At 37.7% G+C, this 25,270-nt stretch overlaps 1 protein-coding gene across 1 annotated transcript in view; it reads right to left on the bottom strand.

Moving 5' to 3' along the window:
- LOC121433819 (multiple epidermal growth factor-like domains protein 9) overlaps positions 1–25,270 on the bottom strand; it is a 111,544-nt gene that overhangs the window by 13,715 nt on the left and 72,559 nt on the right. The window contains exons 3-4 of the mRNA XM_041632452.1: positions 9,247–9,386; positions 3,651–3,794 (exon numbers count right to left, since the gene is read on the bottom strand). Of these exons, the coding sequence (XP_041488386.1) occupies positions 3,651–3,794; positions 9,247–9,386 (284 nt within the window). The remainder of the gene's footprint in view (positions 1–3,650; positions 3,795–9,246; positions 9,387–25,270) is intronic.

Raw genomic sequence — 25,270 nt, 5'->3', positions numbered from 1 at the left:
ACTGGCCTTGCCCTGTAGCCAGACTGATGACTATCTTAAATGTCCCATAGAACCTTCATCCAGTAACTGATGGAAATGGGGCAGAGACCAACAGTGGAGCACTGGGCTGAGCTCCCATGTCCAGTTAAGAGTGGGACAGGTAAGAATATGAGCAAAGAGGTCAAGACTTTGATGAGGTCACCCACTGAAACAGTTTACCAGAGCTAATGGGAGCTCACCAACTCCAGCTGGACAGGGAAGAAATCAGTATAGGACCGAACTAGACCCTCTGAATGTGGGTGACAGTTGTATGGCAGAGGCAGACTGTGGGACCACTGGTAGTGGAACCAGGATTTGCCCCTGCTGTTATGTACCGGATTTTTGGAACCCAATCTCTTTGGATGGATACCGCATTCAGTCTGGATATAATGGGGAGGGTCTTGGTCCTTTCTTGGAGAAATGGGCCTTTCTCTTTCTAGGGAGTGGGTGGGGCATGGGTTGGGAGGAGGTTGACAGAATAGGAGGAGGGGAAGGAGTGGCAACTGGGATGGGTATGTAAAATAAAAAATGATAGTTTATTCTTTTTTTTAAAGAAAAATAAAAAATGAACAAAGAATGTCAAGTACATTACTTTCACAGGGATGTTTTTTCCACAGAGAAATTCTATATTTTTTTAAAAAAATGATTGATTTATTTCTATTTTATATACATTGGTGTTCTGGCTGCATGTGTGTCTGTGTACGGGTGTTGGATCCCCTAGAACTAGAGATACAGACAGATGTGAGCTGCCTTGTGGGTGCTGAGAATTGAATTTGGGTCCTCTGCAAGAGCAGACAGTGTTCTTAACCACCGAACCATCTCTCCAGCCCCGAAATTCTACATTTTAAATTAATCATATGAAAGAGAATTCAATCAGTTACTCAATTAAATAATTAAAAAGCAACATCCTAAGTAAAGCAATTTGTTAAAATGTTCTTTAAAATAAGCCAAACTTATGTAGCCAAAGGTCTTATTTGCAAATCCTATAAAAGTCTTAAATCTTAAATTGTCACTAACAGTATGTTACTATGTATGCTCTGGAATTCTGACACTGCTGATGCAAATTTCAATATTAACACACAATTTTCATACTCCTGACTCAAGATGATAGTCATAACATTGAAATGTTTAGTATGCATACATATATAGTGATAAATATCAAATTATGCTATGTCAAAGCATCATCACTTTTAGGAAAAATTAGGGGTTAATAAATCCAGTCCCAGGGACAATGGCTCAGCCTTCTTCGTGTCCTGTAAGTTCATACCCATAAGTTTATTTGCTTTGTGTATTTTACTCTCTATGACAGTGAATAGTCTTTTAGAAAAAAGAGCATATTTTAGACTTTTGTATTTCTTATGTATCATAATGACAAGCATGTATTAGGTACTCCATTACTATTTGTGAACTAAATGAAAGAATTTTTCAGAGCTTCCTATGAAAAGAGGAATATAGCAGTGCTTATGATTAGGTATAGCAACTGACTTCAGATTCTGTCAAATGTTCCCTACCCCTGATAATGACATGTTCATACTGGCTAGGATAAGCATGAGTAAGTAATGTGGCCCTGGGAACATCTCGATGGCTTTAGAAACTAAATGATAAGAATACACTGTGGCTCCCATACTGCCCTCTTTTGATCATTCCCTTGTAGGGGAACCAGCAGTCATTTTGCAATAATATTAAGTAGCTTAATGAAGAAGTTCACATGGTAACTATCAGAATATTTTTGCCTCTAGCAAGCCATATGAGTAAGTCATACTGAAAGCAGATTCTACAGTTCCAATTAAGCTGTCAGACTACTGACTGCAGCCCTGACTAATATCTTGACTGCAGTCTCATAAGAAATTCCAAGCCAACATAAACAATGAAAGAAAATTAAACTGAATGCCCGTGAAATCAAAGAAACAAATCCTTTGTGCTAAAAGGACATCAAGCAAGTAAAAAAGTAATCCATGGGATATGTGAAAATATTTGCAAGTAATTATGTTTTGAACCTTTTTTATTCAAGTATTTTACAATGCTAAAGAACAAACTTAGGACCTCCTACTTTCTGGGCAATAGCTCCCCCATAGAACTATATCCTTATTTCTTACAAATCATGCATCTGGTAAGTGATTTGTACCTATAACTCTATCAACAAATTGATAAAAATACTATAATTTTAAGATGAACAAAAAAGTTCAAGAGTTATTTGCCCAAAAGAAATACAAAAGTGGTCAATACGCATGCAATTAGCCATCAGAGACGTCCAAATTAAAGCCACAATGCAATACCATTTAACATCCATTAGGAAAGCTACAGGTGTAAAAAAAAAAAGATAGATGTTAAGTGTTGTTGAGGCTGTGAACAATTTAGAATCCTCGGATATTCTCGTTACCAATGATGATGTAGGGAATAGAGAGACAGCTGAATCAGTAAAGCACTTGTAGAAGCATGAGGACCTGATTTCAAGCCCCAGGAGCCATGGGGATTACACTGCATGGTGCTACGCATGTCTCTGTTGAAAAGGTAGAGACAGGTAGATCCCTGGACCTTGCTAGTTAGCCAATCTAAATCAGTGTGTTTTAGGTTTACTGAGAAATCTTGCTCCCCACAAAGAGGGGGAGGCTAGAAAAAAGCTCAGTGGTTAAGAGCAAGCACTGTTCTTACAGAATTCAGGTCCCAGCACCCATGTAGGGTGGCTCACAATGGCCTATAACTTCACCTTTGGAGACCTAGGAAATTGGAAATTGGATGCCCTCTTTTGGCCTCTATAGGCAATGCACTCACATGCACATGCACACAATACACGCACACATACACACATACAAACACACACAAGTAACTAAAAATATAGAAAATCTTAAAAATATAGGATGGATGGAGATAGGAGCTATTTCATATATATCTTTGCCTTCCACACAACATGCTGTGCACACACAAACTTATACACATTATGCATGGACCATCCCCAACAAAATGATAACAGAAAATGGTGTTTAATTTTGGAAAAACATCTGGTACTCCCTCACAGAGTTAAACAGAACTGATAAATGACATAAAAAAATTCACTCCTAGTTATATACCCCAAAGAAATAAAAACACTTGCAGAGACAAACACTGGGGGATTCAGTTCAGAGGCACAGTGCTTGGCCAGCAAATGTGAATGAATTCCTGAGCTCAATCTCCAGCAATGGGGAAAACATCCAATATCAACTGACAGGAGGGTGTACTGACAACATTATATTTTATATACAACATTTATATACACAAAAACATGAACAGAAATGTTCATAGCAGTATTGCTGTACTAGGTAACTTTCAAATGTCCACCAATATAGGGAAGAATAAGTAAAGTGTGGCATCTGTATAATTCAACAAGAAGTAGGCATTACTAATATATATTACAATATAGGTGTACTCTGAAGATATGTTACAAACAAGAAAGAAGCCAGATACATGCACAGTGTTGGCTATTAGGACATCTGAGGTATCTTTTCATATATGTATTAGGCTTTGGTTGTAAATTTGTAGAATGGGAAACTACTGTGATTTTTATATCTCACTTTCACTTACATCCTCCAGAACCTATTTCATCAATGCACTGTACTTCACCAAAGGAAGTGAAGCCCTAGAAAAAAAGTCCTTACCTATGGTGCAATTGCCTGTAGAAGTCACTTCTGAACAAGGGCACTGGCGGCATTCTTTAGTAGCATCAGGACTTTGAAAAAATCCCTCTTTGCATTCTTCACAGTGATCCCCTTTGCTATTTTCCTGGCAGTTCAAACAAGCACCTAAAAGAATCAAATAATTGTTTCAGAGTTAAGGAACTTTCAGAAATCCTGCTTGCAACAAGAAGACCATAAAATTACATACAAAAAAAATAACAGGAGTAGTGTTTGTTTTCTATTCTGTTATAAAAAAGAAAAAGAAAAAAGAAAGAAAAAGAAAGGAAGGAAGGGAAAAAGGAAGAAAGGAAGGAAGGAAGGAAGGAAGGAAAGAAGAATGGAAGGAAGGAAGGAAGGACGGAAGGAAGGAAGGAAGGAAGGAAGAAAGAAAGAAAGAAAGAAAGAAAGAGAGAGATTTAGTTTGTGAAGACCAACCTCTTCTGAACTCTGTGGGCACCAGGTACACATGGATACATGCAGGCCCAACATTCATATACACAAAACAATAAAATAAATACACCTAACTTTAAAGAAGATTCGTTGTTCATGAGTATGTGTGTGGGTGCCTACCCCTGGTTCTGTGCACCACTGTGTGAAGATGCCCTTAGAGTGCAGAAGACGGAACTGTAGCTCTTTAAATGGAGTCACAGGTGGTTGTCAGCTGCCCAGAGAAGGTGCTGGGAACCCAACCTGCGGCCTCTCCAGGAAACAAGTGTTTTTAACTGTGGAGTCATCTTTCCAACCCTTCCTGATTTATTTCTGATCTAGACTTGTCTGTGAATTCAATGTGTCCTATGAGAAAAAAAGCTGGGTGTGTGATTATAGTCACAATATGCCATTTTTTGGCTACACACTAAAAACAGACTAACTGCACAAATTATAAAAAAGATAATATGTCAATAGAAGAGTAAATAAATTGTGGCACTTTCATAGTTTGGAATTTGTAGTGAAGAATGAACTAGCAATGTATACAAACAGGTGTGTTAAAGACAGCACTGGCTGGAAAGCAAACTGAAGAATGACACATAGATGTTTGGACATGGAGACCAAGGGAGAAGCAAATCTGACGAGAGCTCATATATTAATGTCATTAAGCTAAATCTGAGACCTGGTGAGATCACTCAGAGGAAAAGGACAAGCAGAGCTGACAGACATGCCAAGTTCCAAGCCCCAGGCACTAGTGTAGAGCTGACTAAGGGAGATGGAGCACAGCTGACGGAGAAGGAAAAGCAGCCATACAAAGAAAGCCAGGAGGATGTGGCACCCTGAAGCAAAGTGGTTCTTGAGCAGTCAAGGCAGCCAGCGAGTCAGGCTGCTGGAATCTGTTGTGTGGAACACTACCAACACACAATAGGGTCTTGAGTTCTTAAAAATAAGCCTGCTTTCTGAAGGAAAAGTTTATAGTTAGAAAATAATTGACCCTCTTACATTTTATTTTAAGTTAAGGAAAATGAGATAAATAAAGAAAATCTGGAAAACAAGAAAAAGAACAATAAAAGTTCCTTGAACACTCTCATTAACATTTGGAACACATTTCTTGAAATCTTTCCTTATTTATAAAGATTTGGGTTTTGCCACTGAAACAGTCTAATTATATGGTACTTATCATTTTATAGTCTGATTATTCACACTGTCGTGTAGTTATATGTCATAAAAGCTCTGCAATGAAAACATTCTAGTAGATACCATTTCTCAGCTTCTTATGATGATCACGGTCCTGTAGATGTACAAATGTATTTAATTTTACAACAACCTACTAGGTGGCTTTGACTTAATGTGTTTCTAACCATATATATCCAGGCAACATTATTAATTGCCTATTGTTATGAATTTGAGTATCTATCTTTTTTAGGATCATAAATATCATTCTGATGAGCATTTTCTTTTTCAACGTGAACCTTTTAATGAATTTAGAATTATTTTCTCAGAAGGTTTCTGAAAATAGAATTTCTGAGTCAAATATTTTAAGACCCTTTCTATATACATTGTCAAAATTGTCCCTGTGCCATTTTCACCAATTTATTTTTATTACAAAAACAGAACTTCGAAATCAATTTAAAACAGAAATTCCAGAAATATAGGGAAGTACAACTGAGCAAACATACAACGTGGCCACCAGAGGGCAACCGCATCCCAGAACTGTTAAAAACTCACTTGTTAGAAAAGTTGTACATGAACTGGCTGCTCTAAGTCAGGTGGTCACTTCTTTAAATTGGATTCTTAGTTTTTTATATGGTAAACATTTGTTTCTTTTAGAAATCAGAATAATTCAAAGGATTTATTTTACTTTATCTTCAGAACATGTGCAAGAGTGTGTGAGAGCTGCCTCAGTGTCACAAAAGAAAAGAATCTTATACATGGCTTTCCGGTACCATAAAAGACCCCGTGAGTAACTAATGGACAGGACAATGAAGCATTCTTCTTGTTATCTAATGTTGAGTCTCACTGTTTTTGTTCATTTTTTCCCATTAGTTTGTTCACTTATCCAACAAAGATTCAGTGAGTGCTCAGTATGTGCCAATATCTGTGCTAGAGATTGCGGAAAGGATGGCGACGAAGCTGATGCTGTTCCTGACCTGATAGAACTTACTGTGGGCAAGCACATGAGAGTGACCGTCATAAGTAAACATGTAAACATCACTGTGACAAGTGCTCTGAAAAATTACAAGTGCACGTGGTAACGTATAGCAAAGCACTTTGCGTTTCGTGAGGAGCATCAGGAAATGCTAATGAAGACAGACCTAAAGGAAGAATATGACTTAATAAGACAAAGGGGTCTGCAGTGTGGATAGAGGTAGCTTAGAAAGGTGATTCTTGGCAGAAGGAAATATCATGAATCATAACTCTGGAATAGAAGACAGGCTGGGATCACACATATATCAATAAAGAAGAACAGTAGGCAATATCATGCACAGGCACGGGATGGCCAGATGACACAGAAAATATAACACAGTGTCTTCTGAACAGATTTCACACTGAACAGTGCACACTTCACTGGAGAATAGAGGATTAGCATACAGTATAAGTTTCGAGCATATTTTCTTCTGGGAATCCATTCAGTTTCAAATATTCTGATACTCTTTTCTCATAACCTCTTGTGTTTATCGAATTCTTTAAGTCCTGGATTTTTTTCTGTTGGTGTTTAAAAACTTTCTAACAAGTTCCTTTAATCTTACATTTAGGGAATCTGTGACAATTTAAATGAGTTTGCACAAATGTGGTTTTCTCTGTAATAGAGTGGGTGTTGCTCAGATTTTTGATCTGTAAGTGGACTTTGTACTCTTTTTTTTATTAATCATTTAGAAAATTCCAGGCCATAACTTCCAGAGCCTCCCTTATATTTACATGAACTCAGGCTGTGACCTACTTGTCCCCTGTCATTTCTTCTACTACAATTTTATCAAAATGTGTATGTTTAGATAGTCTTTATTGTATTCCATTTGGTTCTAACTTTGTCTTCACTGGGTAAAACCTGCTCTTAAACTAATGTCATGTTATTAACTTAAAAAAATCACTAATTTTCAGTTTTAGATAGCTACTTTTAAATGCACGTGTATGTGTGAGCAGGTTTATATGTAGGTAAGTATATGTTTGTGTGCACAAGTGGAAGTCAGCAGTCAATTTCAAGTGTCATCCTCAGGAATGCTGTCCATTTCTTTTGAGATGAGAATCTCTCATTGACCTGTAGTTCATCAATTAGGGTAGACTGGATAACCAGCAAGTCCCAGGATTCCTCCTATCTCAGTTTCCCCAGCACTATGATTACAACTGCATGCCATTGGGGCTGCAGACATGGGTGGCTCAGAGTATCGGCTGCTCTTCCAGAGGATGCACATTCAATTCCGAGTACTCACATGGAAACTGCTCACAAGTGTTTACTACTCTAGTTACAGGGGAATCAGATGCCTTCTTCCGACCTACACATACACTGCACATATGTGGTGCACAGACATACATGCAGACAAAGCACCCATACATATAGAACTACACAACATTTTTACATGAGCTTTGGGGTTAGAACTCAGGTCCTCACGATTGCACAGCAAACACTTCACTGCATTACCTACCTCCCTCATCTTCATGATCTCCACTCCACCCCGTGTGTGTGTGCATGTTCAGTATAGTGCTGTTCTGTAGTAACATTTTATCTCTTTTTACCCGTTTTGTCTGATTTTCCCTCTAATTCCACAATATACTAATTTTAGGTATTTTAAAGGTTCAAAGTTAACTCTTATAACACTATTACTCGTAGTACTGACTCCGTTGCTTATCACTGGACACATTTCTCCATTTTTGTTATTTATTTTTTTGTTATTTATTATTGTATTTGTTATTTATTATTGTATATCATACCTGATACATAAAAGAACCAGAAAGGATCCTCTTTTCCTGTATTAGGCAAATATGAGAAAATGATAGTGCCAATTCAATCAGGCATGGAAGTGGGTTGAATGTAGACTTCAATTTTTGTATCTGTCTCTACTTCTTCACTATTTCTTAGCATGATCTTTTGGATTAAGAATCTGGCAGACTTTTGTCTCCTCAGCTCTGAAAGACTTTTGAGAGATTCAGCAATGGCCATTGGGGCCAATCAGACCCATTCCATAAAGCTTTAGAGTTTGATAATAGATTCACAAAGAGCTGGCTGTATGTTTTAACAGGTTCTCCTCTCTCTAAAAGGATTTTGTTTCCTCAGCATAAAGAATTTTCTGGCCTCGGGGAAACCAGTCTTCTGTTTAGGGCTCTTCTAGTTTCCAACTGTGCTGCAGGCTCCAAATCACAGTCAAAAGCTCTTCTTCAAGTACACATCCTTTCCTTGTGGCTAACCCTTACTCCTCACCCCACACCCAGAACCAGCAAATCTCCCCTGAAAAGAAACATGTAGTTTGACTTAACTGTAGAAAACATGAGCCATAACTTTCATGATTATGCCTAAGTAACCCTATCCCCTTATCTTAAATAGCTCCCCTGCACACTTCAGATAAAAAAAATAAAGTGGTATGGTAAACAGGACTTCACTATTAGAACCTGTCCAATATCACCAGGAATGTGCCTGGCATCTTTGATGTTAGTGTGAGATAAACTAGCTTCATTCTAGGTTTAATGAGAGTCACCTTTGTCCTCGTAACACTACATAATTTTCAGTTGCTGATCCAAGTTGTGAGGACTGGTCAATCTTGCTACCACCCTTGACCATTCTTATGTACATGAGCACCCAGTAAATTGCACCCTGCAATCCTGGATCTATCTGACTCTCCCTCAGATCTCATGGAGCCTCAACTTTTTTCACACAAAATTTCCCAAGTGATCATGCTCGCTTGTAAGAATTCTAACACATTTCTTCACTTCCGAGTCTTCACTTCACGTGGTGTTGATCTCCATACTTCTAGAACTCTTCAATCAATGAAATATATTTGTTGTTATAAAAGTTTGGCTTGCCATGTGATTTATTATAGCTTTTTAAAAGAACAAAAAATTATAAAACAGAGAAAATAAATTATATTTGAAAAGAATATATAAAGACTTCAAGATTGAACTAATAAAGAGTAATTTCATACGAATTAAGGAAACTACGTACCTGTGAGAACATCACAACTATCAGACCGGTTGTTGCACTGGCAGGGCAAGCAGCCTGTCTTATTAAAGCCATAATGTCCATCTTCGCATCGGTCACACAGGGAGCCAGTGACACCTGCTCTGCACTGGCAATTCCCAGAACTACGAATAAAATAAAAGACAATGAACAATGAACAAAAGTTCAGTGATTTTGAAAACTGCATTATTTAAAGCTCCACAGATTATTTGAAGACAGCCAAGAGTTTCAACTAGATTTTACTTTCCAGAGGCATAATAGGGATTTTTAAAGGGCTTTTGTTTGTCTGATTGGTTTTGTTTTCTGGAACCCGCGTGTCGCTGTGTAGACCAGTCTGGCCTGGACCTCTCTATGTAGCTCAGGCTTGCCACAAGTCATAACCTCCTAGCCCCAGATTTCAAAACTAGAGAACTTCAAGGATATAATTCAGTGAATAGCATTAATAATAATACTTTATGACAATTCCATCCTCTATTTAAAATACATGACTGATGGAGGAAGGCCATTGGCTAATAAAGGAACTGCCTTGGCCCATTTTATTGGTTAGAAGATAGGTGGGAGGAGTAAACAGAACAGAACGCTGGGAGGAAGAGGAAGTGAGCTCAGACTCCACAGCTCTCCTCTCGGGAGAAGATGCCTCAGAGAGATGCCTTGCTCCACTCTCCCGGGCAGACGCACGCAATGAATCAAGCCTCCAGGTTAGACATGCTGAATCTTTCCCGGTAAGACCGGTGCTCACAGATTATTAGAGATGGGTTGATTAGGATATCAGAATTAGCCAGTAAGGGCTAGAGCTAAAGGGCCAAGCAGTGTTTAAATGAATACAGTTTGTGTGTTGTTATTTCGAGGCATAAGCTAGCCGAGCAGGTGGCCGGGGTGCTAGGAACGCAGCCCCGCTGCTCCTATCACTACACATGACAAAGGATCCATGGAGTTACCAGTGTAAAACTTCTCTTTAATGACCAGTGGGGGCTTAGAACTTGTACCACTGCTGTTTCCCATTTCAAGATTATCCCACAGCTCAACAGGCATCTGTTCCAATTTGGAGAAAATAAGCCAGTCTTTACTTAGCTTCTTTCTCACAAATGTGAAGATTAATATCTTGATAAATGAACCAGGCACAGTGGCACATGCCTTTATTCCCAGCATTTGTGAGGCAGAGGCAGATGAGTTTCTATGACCAACCTGGTATACGAAGCTAGTTTCAGGGCAGTAAGAGCTGTTACACAGAGAAATCCTGTCTCAAAAACCAAAAACATTCAGAAAATTAGGAAACAACCTTCCTCAAGACCCAGTAATACCACTTTTAGGTATATTTGGGTGGGAGGTCCTTCTGTCTATGTTTTCCTTTCATTGGTTAATGAATAAAGAAACTGCCTTGGCTTATTGATAGGGCATAACTTAGGTAGGTGGGGAAGACAGAACTGAATGCTGGGAGAAGGAAAGAGACAGAGAGACACCATGGAGCCACCAGAGTCAGACATGCAGAATCTTTGCCAGTAAGCCACTGCTACGTGGCGATACACAGATTACTAGGAATGGGTTAAATTAAGATGTAAGAGTTAGCCAAATAGATGGCAGTGGTAATGGACCAAGCAGTGATTTAATTAGTACAATTTCTGTGTGATTATTTCAGGGCTAAGCTAGCCAGGCGGCCAAAAGAACAAGCGGGCCCTCCCTCTATAATATCCAAAGGATGCTCAGTCGTGCTACAAGGACATGTGTTCAACTATGTTCATAGCAGAATTGTTTGTCATAGTCAGAACTTGGAAGCAATCCTAATACCCTCGACTGAAGAATAGATAAAGAAAACATGGCACATTTACACAATGGAGTACTACACAGCAGAAAAAAATAACGACAGGTTGAATTTGCAGTAAAATGGATGGGGTTAGACAACGTCATTGTGAGTGAGGTAACCCAGACCCAGAAAGACAATTTTCACAAGTATTCTGACATTAAGTGGTTTTTAAACATAAAGCAAAGAAAAGCAGCTCACAAATCACAATCTCAGAGACCCTAAACAACAATGAGGACCCTAAGAGAGACATATATAGGATCTAATCTATATGGGAAGAAGAAAAAGACAAGATCTCCTGATAAAATTGGGAGTATGGGGACTTTGTGAGAGCGTTAAAGTGGAGGGAATAGGCAGGGAGGGGAGCAGAGAAAAATGTAGAGCTCAATGAAAATCAATTAAAAAACCCAAAACAAACAAACAAACAAAAATATCTTGATTATCGAACCATTTCACACTTATTTCTAGACTAGGAATTTGATATAATTCTCTATTTTGAGCCTACAATGTATTTAAATCATAGTTCTGGTAAGTAAGATCAAGTTCAAAGTTAAGCTATTACGATTAAAATGGGGTCATCTGAAGCATTTCATACTAAATTGTTAAAATTTTATCTTTATTTATGTATTTGTGTGTCTGTGAATATGTTTGTGGGTACCTCCAGAAGCTAGAAGGTGGCCATGGATGCCCTCGAACTAAAATTACAGACAATTGGGACTTGCTAGACATAGGTACTAGCAACTGAACTCTAGTCCCTTGTAACAGCAGCAAGCACTCTTAAACAACGTCATTTCTTCAGCTCCTGCACTAAATCCTATAAAAATTCTAGGTTGATCATCAACCTCTCGAATTAAAAATAAAAGACATAAAATTTTAGTTTACAATCTGATCTCTTTCTACTTATTTTATAACACTAATAATTCTCTCCAATCATTAAAACACAAAACTTTTAGTTATTTTCTTTTAAACACTATTATTTTTGTTTTTGTTTTGAGATGGGGTCTCCCAATGTAATCCTGGCTGTTCTGGAATTCACTATGTAGACCAGCAGGCCTCAAATACACAGAGGTCCTCCTACCTCTGCCTCCTAAATGCTGGGATTAAAGGTATGTGTTACCACATCCAGTTTAATAATTTCTGTTGAATGAATCAAAACAGAAGTCAGAGGGCAAGAACATTCATTCCTGTGACCCATGCAAAGCAGCCTTCCACTACACACAGGACACCCATTGCTGTGATCCATTTAAGACAGCCTTTCACCATACACAGGAGGATCAGGGCCAAGAGGAAATGGAAGGAACAAAAGGAGGATATGCTTATGGTTGTCATCTACATAAATATCTAGCAGAGAGGGTCCATATCAGTATACAGGTTTGTGTTTCAGTTTTGAGGACTTAAACCCAAGGCATGACATAATTTGCCAGGCAAACACTCAACCCCAGTCCTCAAATGATTCTTTGATAGCAACATACCACTCTAGATGGAATTTAGGTTGCTTCTAATGTCTGACTAATACAAGTGCTGGGAACCAGGTTGAGCATGTGGTACACCAACGACAAGAAGCAGGAAGGCTCCTGGAGAAATAATGACATGGATTTTAGGAAAATCACAGCTAGTTGGGGCAGAAATATACAAAATATTTTGCTGGAGAGTTTGCTTACTGGTTACGAGCACTTACTGCTCTTGCAGAGGACCCAAGTTCAATTCCCAGCCCCCTCACTGCGGCTCACAACCATCCATAGTTCCAGCCACAGAAAATCTGAAAATCAGATCCAGGGGGATCTGATGACCTATTCCAGACCTGTCTGGAATAAAATCACTGCCTGGTATATTCTATCCAAAGTCACAGAGGCCATCAAAGTGACTGGAACACATGGCACAGAGCACAGCATTTCAGAATGGCTGAATAAGGTATAACTGACAGCATTTAATAAATTCACAGTGATCCCTCTGGATATTTTCAACTCCTCCTTCACAGTCTACATTCTTACAAACATTCACTTATCTGGGGTTTATCAGCCATTTCTGCAAAATTCTCCTCAAGTAACTCTTGGTACAGTTATTTCTTCTGTAAACTTTTCTGCAATAGTTTTTTTCATTTTTACCTCTATAATTTTTGCTGCTTTCAAGGTTCTTTTTCCAATGAAACTTTCTCTAGCTCGTATACAGAGTTCTTATGGGTTCCATATTTACATTTTAATCCCAAGTACAATCAGTTCTATATTTTTTGTATACAGAGTTCCTGTGGGTTCCATATTTACATTTTAATCCCAAGTACAATCAGTTCTATATTTTTTAAACATGTTAAGCTTTTATTTGCCATTAGATTATAAAAATTCCCAAAACAAAGGCTGATCAAGTAGTTTCCTTTTGTCACGATCTAACACAAGTACAGGGACTTGTAACAGAGTGTTTTAATGTATACCTTGTTAAATGGGTATTTCAATCCAAAGGTAAGCAACCTGGTAACCTCAGAAATGCAGAAAAGTAAATGCCTGGTTTGTTTTAAATATTTAATGAATAACTGATGAATGTTCAATGAATAGACAGACAAAAATTTAGAATTAGGCACTGGGAAGAGAAAAAAATTAAAAACACTAATTACCAGAGTTCTTAGGGAAAAAAGAACCAAAGTATTCTCTCTTTGTCCCCCTTTTCTTCATTAGGGATAATGCTTTTGTTTGGCTGTTTTATTTTTTTGAAGATAGACATTCAGTGGGGCATCCAGTCCAAGCTGGGCTTCTCCCTCTCTTTCAGCCTGATGAATGCTGTGACCACAGGCATGCATGCCTTTTATTACATGCTCATCTAGACCTCAAAAGTTTAGACTTTGTCTGAGCAGATTTAGGCAACAGCCATTTTGCATAGGATACAGTTTAACTGAAGGCTACATTTAAAAATAGATTTCTTAGAGATTTAGCTTCTAATAGTGATTCCCTAAGGAGTTGTTGATTCAGTTTAGCAGGCCAAGCTAAAACTATTAATACTTACACAGCTCTTATGCATGTCAGTTAGTGCAATTCCCTATCACACCCCTACTTCTATTAGTGCAATAAAAATAGAAGTTCTAAATTTGAAGATTATTGGGACTCTGGACTGAATTTTGCAGAGTATAACCTTTAACCATGATACTGGACTATAGTTAACAAATGTAAAGGTTTTATTTATTTAAATAAGATACGCTTCTCAGTTTACTATGCTCCTAGTCCAAAGAGTAAGTTTAACTTTCATCCCTAAGAAAATATTTTAAACAGAGTTTAACTTTGCTTCTGTGATGGTTAGTGTTGATGGCCAGTTTCATAGGATTGGGAATGATCCAGAAGGCAAGACCTGAGGAACACCTATGAGGGATTATGTTGACTAGGCTATTTGAGGTGGGCAGACCCATCCTAAAAGTGGCTTGGGTTCTGGAATGCATAAAAAGGAGAAAGGCTGCTCAGCATGAGCATTCATTATTATTCATTATTCTCTGCTTCCTGACTGGGGATGCATTATGACCGGCAGTCCGAAGCTTCTGGTATCAGAACTTTGCCACCATTACTGACTGTACGTAGCCTGAAGCTGAGGGCTGAAATAAGTCCTTTCTGCCATAAGTTGCTTTTGTCCAAGTATTTTTTATCACAACAGGAAGAATAACTAATACACTTTCCTCTTCTTGTCATGGCTATCTGGAGAATTGTCAAAAGGAGCAGAAAAGTAGGAACAAAACCCCCCATTTTTGCACGGAAAGTTAGTGCAGCTTTAGTCAAATAAATTTAATCTAGAAAAGAAAGAAAGAAGGAAAGAAGGCCGGTCTTGTGTTAATATTATAAACTTACCACTTTGTAGTGATATTTTGTTTGTAATCTAACAAATAAAGCTTGCCTGAAGATCAGAGTGCAGAGCTAACTCACTAAGTTAGTAATAGAAGTCAGACAGGGGTGGCCACAACTTTAATCCTAGCACTTGGGAGACAGAGACAGACAGATCTCTGTGAGTTAAAGATACTCTGGGCTACATGAGATTGAATCCCTCTAAAAGAAAAACACAGCTCATACAAAGGGGATCCAGCAGTTAGGATCACATGCCTTTAATCCCAGCACTAGGAAGGTGGAGACCGGAGGGACATAGCTGGGCAGAAAGAGGAAAATAAGGAGGAAAGAGACAGGAGCTCAGATGCAGTCTGAGGTTTTGTAGAGAGAGTATGACGACTGATGATTCGTAGGGACATGATCACCTTTTTGGTCTGAGCATAAGAACTCCCTAGTAGTAGAGGTAAAAGAACTCCCTATCTCTTTTACTTTTCTGATCTTTCAGCTTTCGCCCCGATGGCAGACTACAGGTTTTTGTTATTAAGAACATTTAGGATTTGTGCTACATCACTTTTCAACTATTGTATCTTAAATAATAATAAAAAAAACATTGAATTGCATTACTATTCAAAGCTACCTAGTCTATTCAGCCATGTAAATTTCTGGCAAATAAGTGAATCTACATAAAAAAAACTTAAAATGGAGGCATTCTAAAAGAAGTAACAATATAACAATAATATAAAAACAATGAGCCCCTCTGTTGAAGACCTAAGCTAATAAATAATCTCCTTCTTCTCCAAGTAACTGTTCTAGGTAGAAGTCATAACCTTTAATTGGCGAAGGCAGAGTTATTGTCTATAGTCAGTGGGTTGGGTTTATTTGTCACCATCATTCTGTGAATCCCAGTCATCATAGCTCAGTGTCTCTGCAGTTCTGAGCAATAATTCTTTTATACTTTGTTTAGGATAAATTTTGTTTCTTTCTCACTTCCAGTGAGTCAAATTTTCCCCAATAGAAGATGAACAATCGGAAGTTTGAAAAGCTGTGGTAGGGTAACAAAGCCCAAGGTTCTCAGAGAATATAATAGCAGGTATTCAGATATTCAAGCTAGAGGACAGTTATAAACTTTGTACCATCCATATAGATGGTGAGCACTGCTCTTTCATAAAATCCAATAGGAATTTAGTTAAGTAAATCTTCTTAAGTAACTATGAAAAACATAAAAGTTGCCCTAATACATATTTTTTCTTCCCCAAATATACCTCAAAGCTACTGGCATAGAGAATGTACTTTTTCATCGTGTCTGAAACAGCGCAAGATTTTGTGATTCAGTAAGAAGGATCACTTAAGTCCTTCTACATGTGAGAAAATCACAAGGAAATATCACTCATAATGAAGATGGCTACCAGCATTTTATTAGCCAAGTTTTAAGAATTCTGAGGCATCTATAGAAACATGCTTGCTCTTCATTCCACTAAGAAATGACTTCATATACAAGTGGATCAAGAGTTACTTCTGAGGATCTACCGTGAGATAATGAATTGCAAATATCCCACAGCTATAATATAGACATGTTTTCTTTGTTGTTGCTATCTCTATAAAATCAATTCTCAATCTGGGGTTCATGACCCCTTTGGAGGTCACATATCAGAAATTTACATTATGATTCATAAGAGTGGAAAATTACAGTTATGAAGTAGCAAGAAAAACTCATGTGTGGGGGAATCACAACAGGAGGAATTATATTACAGTCTTGAAGCATTAGGAAGGTTGAGAACCAGTGGTCTCTAAGGTGTTTTCTCTTTAGCATTCTGTTCTGGGCACTCACAACACCCATGTCAGCTGGAAAACACTGATGTCATGTTTTTCCCTAGAGAATCTACCTCTTAGTTACTTATTTTAAGACCAACCAGACTTAATTCAGGAATCCTGACAAAGTCAATTGTTGAATCTAGATATCACACTTCACTTTTCTTGGGGAGATTTTTTTTTTTTTAACAACAGGGAAGACGGTGCTTTCTTTTCACTTAAAAAAATCGAGGGAATAGAGTGGGAAGTTTGCTTATGGGTTGTGCACTAAAAGTGCCTCTCCATCAGGTTACTCATGGCACACCATCAATTTCATTAAAGAATCCAATCAGTCAGCAAACATAAAGCTTTGCTTGTATGACTTCTTTTACGGAGCAAAGCCATACAGCACCCTTTCATGGGTTCCCTGTCACAGACTGCTGAATGCATTCACAAGCAAAGGTCAATGATATAAATGTGGGGGAGTGGCTATAAAAAAGAGGGTTTGTTCTTGAATAGAAATCAAAAATCTGTAAGATATGCTAGCAAGACATTTAAGGTAGAAGTTGTTCCTCTGCTGTCGTTTCCTAGGGATTTGTATTTCTAGCAAACTGTGAACATTTTACTGATAATAAGTTTACTCTATTTAAGAAAATTGTGAAAAAAAGAAAATTGTGGAAGAGAAAACAGGTCTCAACTGCTCATCCGTATGCATATTCTATGTATCAGTATTTCTATTTTTAGGGTTTATGTTTTCAAATATTAAGTCTGATTAATGACAAGAGAATATTGGTGTGATTTCTTTGCTGTCAGAGCACAATAAACATATTTTCACTCTGCTTTATCTGCTAATTTTCTCTTGTCGTTAATTTACTTAGTAATGACATCTCTTATCTCAATAGTTAAAAATGCTTTAAAAATGCTAATTTCTGGTTATAGTCCTAATCCTTACACAAAGATTCCTGAAGGATCTTTAATAAAGATTAACAAAACTCTAAAAAAAAAAGAAAAGAAAATTGTGCATACACCCCACATATCTTAAAATTTCGAAATATGGTTTTAGATTTTCTTGTGGTACCAATGCTTAGTTACATAATTTGCACAATCATTGGTATCAATAAATATTGTAAGGCTTTAATACTTAGAAAGATATTTCTTCAGCAAAGTTCAATAATCAGAATGAGTATTATATATAAATGATTTTTCAAAAAACTCAGTAAAAGCTTTAGGAAGTTATTTCTTATAGCTGACAGCATAGCTCAACTTGCAGAGCACACAAACACATTAAGGCCCTGGGTTTAATCTTTACCCCAATAAGTGCATTTCTTAAAAGTTGGTTGTTTTCCAACATGAATAGCTAGCTACTCGTTTTTCAAAAAGAAATTTAAAAGTCTGGCATCTCAAGATATGACTCACATCCATGTAAAAAAGTACTCACTAATCTGTTTTTTAAAAAGGGTTGTTTTGCTTAAGATGTGTGGACATAGAGTATTCATAATTTCCTTGACTATGTGAGAGGGGTGGAAGATAGAAAAGAAGGTATCGGAGCTTATGGAAAGCACCTGAGGATATAGAGCTTGGTTCTCATTCAGCTTTCCTGGTGAGTAGCTTGCACAAAGCACATGCTCTCCCTTAGCCTACCTATTCTCCTTCGTAAAGTGAAGATAAAAGCCATACATACAATGTCAGTACAGACTTCAACTCAAACATGAAAGCAACTGTGAAGATGGTAACAATAGCCTTAGATCATGATTTTCCCTCAAGACATTAGAATAGGTGGAATTTACAGTATCTAAATAAAGGAAAGACTCTTTACTTTTTACTTTTTAGATTCAATGCATAAAACCTTTAAAAAGTTGTACTAATTTAATGGTAAACAATTTTTCATTAGTTTGGAGTAACAGGTAGCTAGGGAAAGACATATATTATGATACAAGGTTACAAATAGTTTCTGGAAAGAAAATGTACAATCGTCAAGAGAAAACTCTGAAGAGTCCTACCTTTTATAGAATCAAAGCCAGCTGGACCATTTGTATCCATCAGCGAATGATTTCATTTATTTTTTAAATATCAAATATCTTGGAAATTTTTCATTAAAACATCTGTCTGTATGATTCTTAAGATTTGCAGGATATAAACTACATGTTTATGTATACATTTAAATATAATGTCATTAACTTTAATTAAAATATATAAAATGACATATTAATGGTCACTAGGATTGGAGGGATTGTTCAGTGATTAAAAACACTTGATGTTCTTATAGGGGAACAGAGTTTGGTACCTATTCCCTGAAGCTTATAACTGCCTATAACTCCAGCTGAAGAGGATTCAATGAAATGTTCTGACCCAAGGTGGGCACCCTTATACACATATACACACGTCTGTAAACACACACACACACACACACACACACACACACACACACAGAATACATATCTACATGTCCCTGAAGATCCTTACTCTTCTCTTTCTTTCTCAGATAGTTTACATGTTGGTACTCTGACAGAGAGAACAAGAAACAGAAAAATTATGTCAACTATGTCTATCAATTTTCTTTTTTCTTTTTGTTTGAAGAAGGAGGAATGATTTAGTTTGGCAAGAGATTGAGGTGGGTAATTAAAATAAAATTATGAAAAAAACTTTGTTGAAGCAGGGCAGTGGTGGGACATGTCTTTAATTGCAGCACTCAAGAGGCAGATGTAGGAGGATGTCTGTGAGTTTGAGGCCAGCCTGGGAAACGAGAGCTAGTTCTTGGACAGGTTCTAAAGCTATCATGAAAAACCAAAACCAAACAAATAGACAAACCAACACCGCCCCCCCCCCCCCAATCTCTGTTGATTATAACTTCTCTCAACTATTAAAGTAAGGCTTAGGCGGTAGTAAGAAAATTTAGCCAGTAAAAAAGGTTTTACATAGGAAAATAAAATAAAAGTTACTGACAATTCTTCATTTTATTTTTGAGCCATAGTTTTGTAAAGGGGATGATAAAATAGCTTCCTGTGTTATTAGCAGAAATACTCAACAATTAGACGTTTTGGCTGAAGACTGTCTGTTCCCTATCTTTCTAGTCATGGAAAAGATCATTATACAATGAGCAAAGCTCCTTTTCTGGAGGAAAAAGGGTAGCTTTATTGTTGAAAACACTGGGCTATTATGCCAAACATTCCTTGTAATTTTTAAGAACAAATAGCACAGAATATTAGAGGAAAGTCAAATTCAGACAGAAATTCCTATTAATTAAAATATACTGTCTAAGTACAAACATTTTCTAATAACTAACTTTACCATCATCAAATTTAAAAGTCTATTTGAAAATGCAAAAGCAAAACAGAGGCAAAAAACAGCAAAAATATCATATTCCCAGAGCTATAACTCAGGAGCTTGGCTTAATTTTGAGAGGAAAGTTATTTCTCATTCCCTTCACTTTTTTTTGTATGAAGCAATTTTTTTTATTAAAAATTTCCGCTTCCTCCCCGCCTCCCTTTGCCCTCCCCCTTCCCCCACCCCTCACTCCCCTCCCCCTCCCTCTCCAGTCTGAAGAGCAGTCACTTTTTTTGTTTTAAGAGAAGAAATAGAGCTCTAAGAATTCTCAGCCCACTCAATTACTTCATTACTTGGACAGTGATTTCTTTCTTTGAGACAGGGTCTCATTCTGTGTCCCTGGCTGACCTTGAACTTGCTATGCAAATCAGGCTGGCCCTGAATTCACAGAGATCCCCCTGCCTCTGTCTGCTAAGTGTTGGAATCAAAGATATGTGTCATCATGCCTGGTTTGTTTTCAACTTTTGAACTGTTGTGATCAGCACTCTGCAGACCTGTTCTATATCCCTTATGCTCCTGAGTACAATTCACCCTAAGGAATAAATTACTAGTCAACTGACATCACCAGGCAGTGCAGGTTTTAAACTGAAGCAAAGCGCTCTGTGTTTCAGCAACACTTGGCATTCTTGTGATTATTAAAGTGATGAGGTGTGTCTTCATACTGCAGGTCATGTGAGTTTGCTCTTCAGTAAAGGGTCTCCCAAGTGCTTTTCACATTTATTTCTAGAAACTCTAGAAATGTTTCTGGGAAAGCAGTCCTGTCACTTTCAAATGCTGTAACTGTCCTTTCTCAAAATGTGGTTTCTCTTTTTGTTTTCTTTATAAGATCTTTTCTTAAACAGAAGTCTCTACTTTTTTTTTTTTTTACTTTTAATGTAGTTAAATTGATCAGAATTTTCCTTTTTATATTTTGAAGATTAGTTTAACAAAATTAAGGGCATACACACTAAAGTAATAATGTTTAATGCATTTAAAAAATAATAAAGGGCTGGTGAGGCACAGGAGTAACAAGCACTGATTGATCCTCTAGGGGACCCAAATTCTATTCCCAGCACTCACATGGTGGGTCACAATTGTAACTCCAGGCCCAGGGGACCCTATATCCCCACTTCTGGCCTCATGCAAGAGATGCACAGATATACTTGCAAGTGAAACACCCATGCAAATAAAAATTTAACTAAAAAAAAACATGAAAGCATTTTGAAAGTTTTCAGCATAAAGAAATTGAAAAGTAGTTGAGGAGACAGATATATTTAACCAGATTTAAATAAAAAACAAAGTGTATATGCATTAAAAAGTCATATGCATGTTGTATGCACGACACTGATGTACAACTTTTTATATTTTATGTATCTGTGAAAAATAAACACAAAAACACAAACTCAGGAATTAGACTGCCTGAATTCAAACCTTCGTTCTCTCACTAGTCATATGATTCTATGCAAATCATACTTTTAAGATTCTTTTTTATGAGACTGGAGAGATGGCTTAGCAGATAGGATCACTTGTCACTTTTGCAGAGGACCTGGATTCAATTCTCAGAATCTACATGGTGGATCACAACCATACATAACTCCAGTTCCATATCTAACATCCTATTTTGAATCCCATGGCTTTCAGGCACACATGTGGTACACAAACATGGATGCATGTATGTATATATTCATATACATATATATATATATCTAAAATATTGTTGAAGTTTTTTATGTTTAATTTGTATGTACACATGCATATGTACATGGGTGCCTACAGAGGTTAGAAGATGGTGTGGGATCCTCAAGAGCTGGGATTACATGCATCTATCTCTATCATGGATATTGGGATCTAAATTTTACTCTGAAAAAACAGTGTGGTGTTTTGAATGAGAATGGTTCCTTAGGCTCACAGATTTGCATGCGTGGTTACCAGGGAGTGATACTATTTGAAAGAATTAGGAGGGCAGTGTGTCACATGGGTTTTGAAGTTTCAAAAGTTCACAGCAGGACCAGCAGCTGTCTCTCTTCCTGTTGCCTGTGAATCCTGCTATAGAACTCTCAGTTACTTCTCCAGCACCATGTCTGCCTGTGCAAGCCCATACTTCCAGCCATGTTGACAATGGACTAAGCCTCTGAAACTGTAAGCAAGCTGCGATTAAATGTTTTCCTTTATAGGAGTTTCTGTAATCATGGTTTTTCTTTTTTTTTTCTTTTTTTATTTTTTTTAACTTTTTTTTTTATTGAGAAAAGAGAAAAAAAAAACAAACAAATTTCCTCCTCCTCCCAGCCTCTCATTTCCCTCCCCCTCCTCCCACCCTTCTCCCCCTCCCCCCACTCCTCTCCCCCTCCCTCTCCAGCCCAAAGAGCAGTCAGATTTCCCTGCCCTGTGGTAAGTCCTAGGTCCTCCCCCCTCCGTGCATTTCTAGGAAGGTGAACATCCAAACTGGCTAGGCTCCCACAAAGCCAGCACATTACGTAGGTTCAAAACCCCGTGCCATTGTCCTTGGGTTCTCATCAGCCCTCATTGTTGGCCATGCTCAGAGAGTCCAGTTTTATCCCATGCTTTTTCAGTCACAGTCCAGCTGGCCTTGGTGAGCTCCCAATAGATCAGCTCCACTGTCTCAGTGGGTGGGTGCTCCCCTCGTGGTCCCGACTTCTTTGCTCATGTTCTCCCTCCTTCTGCTCCTCATTGGGACCTTGGGAGCTCAGTCATGGTTTTTCTTTACAGCAACAGATGACTAAAACAGACCTGATCACACTTGGTTGGCAGCATGTGGATTTTGGGACTTTGAATTAGAAAAGTATTTGAACATTTTTTTTTTGAAGCTCAATGGACCATACTAGGGGGAGCATGGAAGACAGTGCTGAGGGCAATTTAAATGATGGGAGTCCAGTTCAAGCAGTTTCAGAAAGGAAGAATATTAGTTAAGTGACCTAGAAACCATTATTGAATTATTTTGGTAAAGAATGTGGCTGCTTTTGCCCTTGTTCAAAAAAAAAAAAAAATCTGCCTGAGGCTAAATGGAAGAGTTTTGGATTAATGGCATTAACAGAGATTTCAAGACAGCCTAGTATTGATTGTGTGGAGTGGTTATTAGTGGCCACTCCTATAAATTTCTACAATAAAAGGAGCAAGAAAAAATGCAAAATGTACATTTGAGGAGATAAGCAATGGAGTTAAGTCCAGCACTCAAGGAGATAAAAAATTTAAAGAAAAGCCTGATGTTGAAGGGAATAAAGGGAGTGGAGACCTCAGGGCAAGATCCCACCCAGCTAAGCTTCCAATTTGTGAAAAGGAACTAAACAAAAACTTGAGGAGTGAAGGAAACCACTGGAAACAAAAAGCTGTTAAATGTGTATTTGAACATGGGGGCCAAGTTCTAGCCCCAGCAAGCAGTAGAACATGGCAGCTTTGAATCAAGGAAAGAGATTGTGGAATCTCCTTCCATAGCTAAGGAAAGCCTCTGAGACCAAGCATGTCTGTCATGGAGGCCCAGAGAGGCCAGTTTGTGAAGCTGCAAAGGTGAAGCCTGGATTTCCTTGGAAACTCCAGAATGTTGGAGAAGTCAGGGTTGTGGAATATCTTCTAAAGAAAACTGCAGACTGGGTGTCGAACCAGCCTAAGAGGGAAACGGTTACCGACAAAAAAGCTGAAAGGAGTTGCAGATCTAAAAACCATTTTGCCATTAGCTATGGAGATATAGAATTTGGAGTTTGCCCTGCTGCTTTTTGGACTTCCTTTGATCTAATATTTCATCACTAAGCTTGCTTTCCTCCCTTTTGGAATGTAATGTATATTTTGTGCCAAGAATGTGATTCACTTTTTGATTTTGGTTTTACAGGGGGTTACAATTAAGAGAAATTTCCTTGATTCTCATGATTTTGGACTTTTAAACAATATTGAGACTTTATAGACTATTGGGACTTTTGAAGCTGGACTAAATACATTTTAAGTTATGATGTGACTAGAAGGCCAAGGAGTTGAATATAGTGGTTTGAATGAGTATGGTGCTCATACGCTCATAGATTTGAATGCTAGGTTATCAGGGAGTGATACTATTTGAAAGGATTAGGAGGTATGGCCTTGTTGGAACAAGTGTGTCACTGGTGGGGTGGGGGCGGGGGAGTGGGGCATGAAATTTCAAAAACCCAAGTAATTCCTAGCAACTATCTCTCTTTCTGCTGTCTAAGAATCTTGATGTAGAACTGTGAGCTACTTCTCGAGCACAATGTCTGCCTGCATGCCACCATGCTTCCTACCATGAGATGACAACGAACTAAACCTCTGGAACTATAAGCAATCCCAATTAAAAGGGTTGTTGTGGTTATTGTATCTCTTCACAGCAATAGAACAATGACTAAGTGCTCTTAACTGTTGAGCCATTTCTCTAGTTCTGGGTCAATCATTTAATCCCTTTCCTTATTTCTATATAATTACTTAACCCCCTTTACTACCTATAAAATGGAGAAAGCATCTCATAAAAGTGCCATAAAGGTTAATTTAGTAAACATGTTAGGCATGCATGTAGAACAATGTCTGACACATTAAAAATTATATATGCTGCCATTAGTTTTATACTACTGTTAAAGCATCTCTCTGTGCTGTCTCCTACAACTTTATGTTTGTTTTCACATTTAAGTCTTTAATATGCCTGAAATCTTCCTTTGTGTATGTTATAAATTAGGGGTACCACCACACTTTCTTCATAATAGTATCAGTTAATCAAGGCTCTAGTAAGATCTATTGGGATGTAAACTCCTTCGCCTCTACTCCTGAGAACTTCTGCCACATGTTTGTGTCTTTGTGCATATGAGCTATCTTAGGGTTCACACTGTCTTATCTATATGCCTGTCTCTGAGCTAGATTGACAGTGTTGGAACTGCTGTCATCTGACTTCCCACCAATGTTGTTATGGGAACATTTGAAAATGTAGCTCTCAAAAGAGCAGCATTCTGCATATCTCTGAAATATTTGAGCATTCTGCTTCTCTAATGACTACTTCCAATTTTTCACCACTATAGCCACAATGACTCTGCATTGCCCAAATAGCAAAGCATACTCCTTTATCAGAGACACTGGCAATACTCTTCCAAAACAGAGGCTGATGGCATGCCCCTAATTTATTCTGTTTCTTATTCAAATGCTTTATTTTCTATAAGAACTTACCTAATCACACTAAAAATTCTAAGTTTTTTTAATATTCTATATAAGTACACATTTTATTTTCTTGTTATCTTGTTCACTTTCTCTCTTCCTCTAGGAAATCAGTTCTATGAAGTCAAGGAGTTTTTTTTCCCTTTTCATAATTTATTATTTATTTATTTATTGA

This window comes from Microtus oregoni, unplaced genomic scaffold, assembly GCF_018167655.1.
Source record: "Microtus oregoni isolate MIOR12 unplaced genomic scaffold, Mior012 000041F_ref0000270, whole genome shotgun sequence".
In the NCBI taxonomy this organism is placed as follows: domain Eukaryota; kingdom Metazoa; phylum Chordata; class Mammalia; order Rodentia; family Cricetidae; genus Microtus; species Microtus oregoni.
This window is presented reverse-complemented; position numbering and strand designations above follow the sequence as displayed.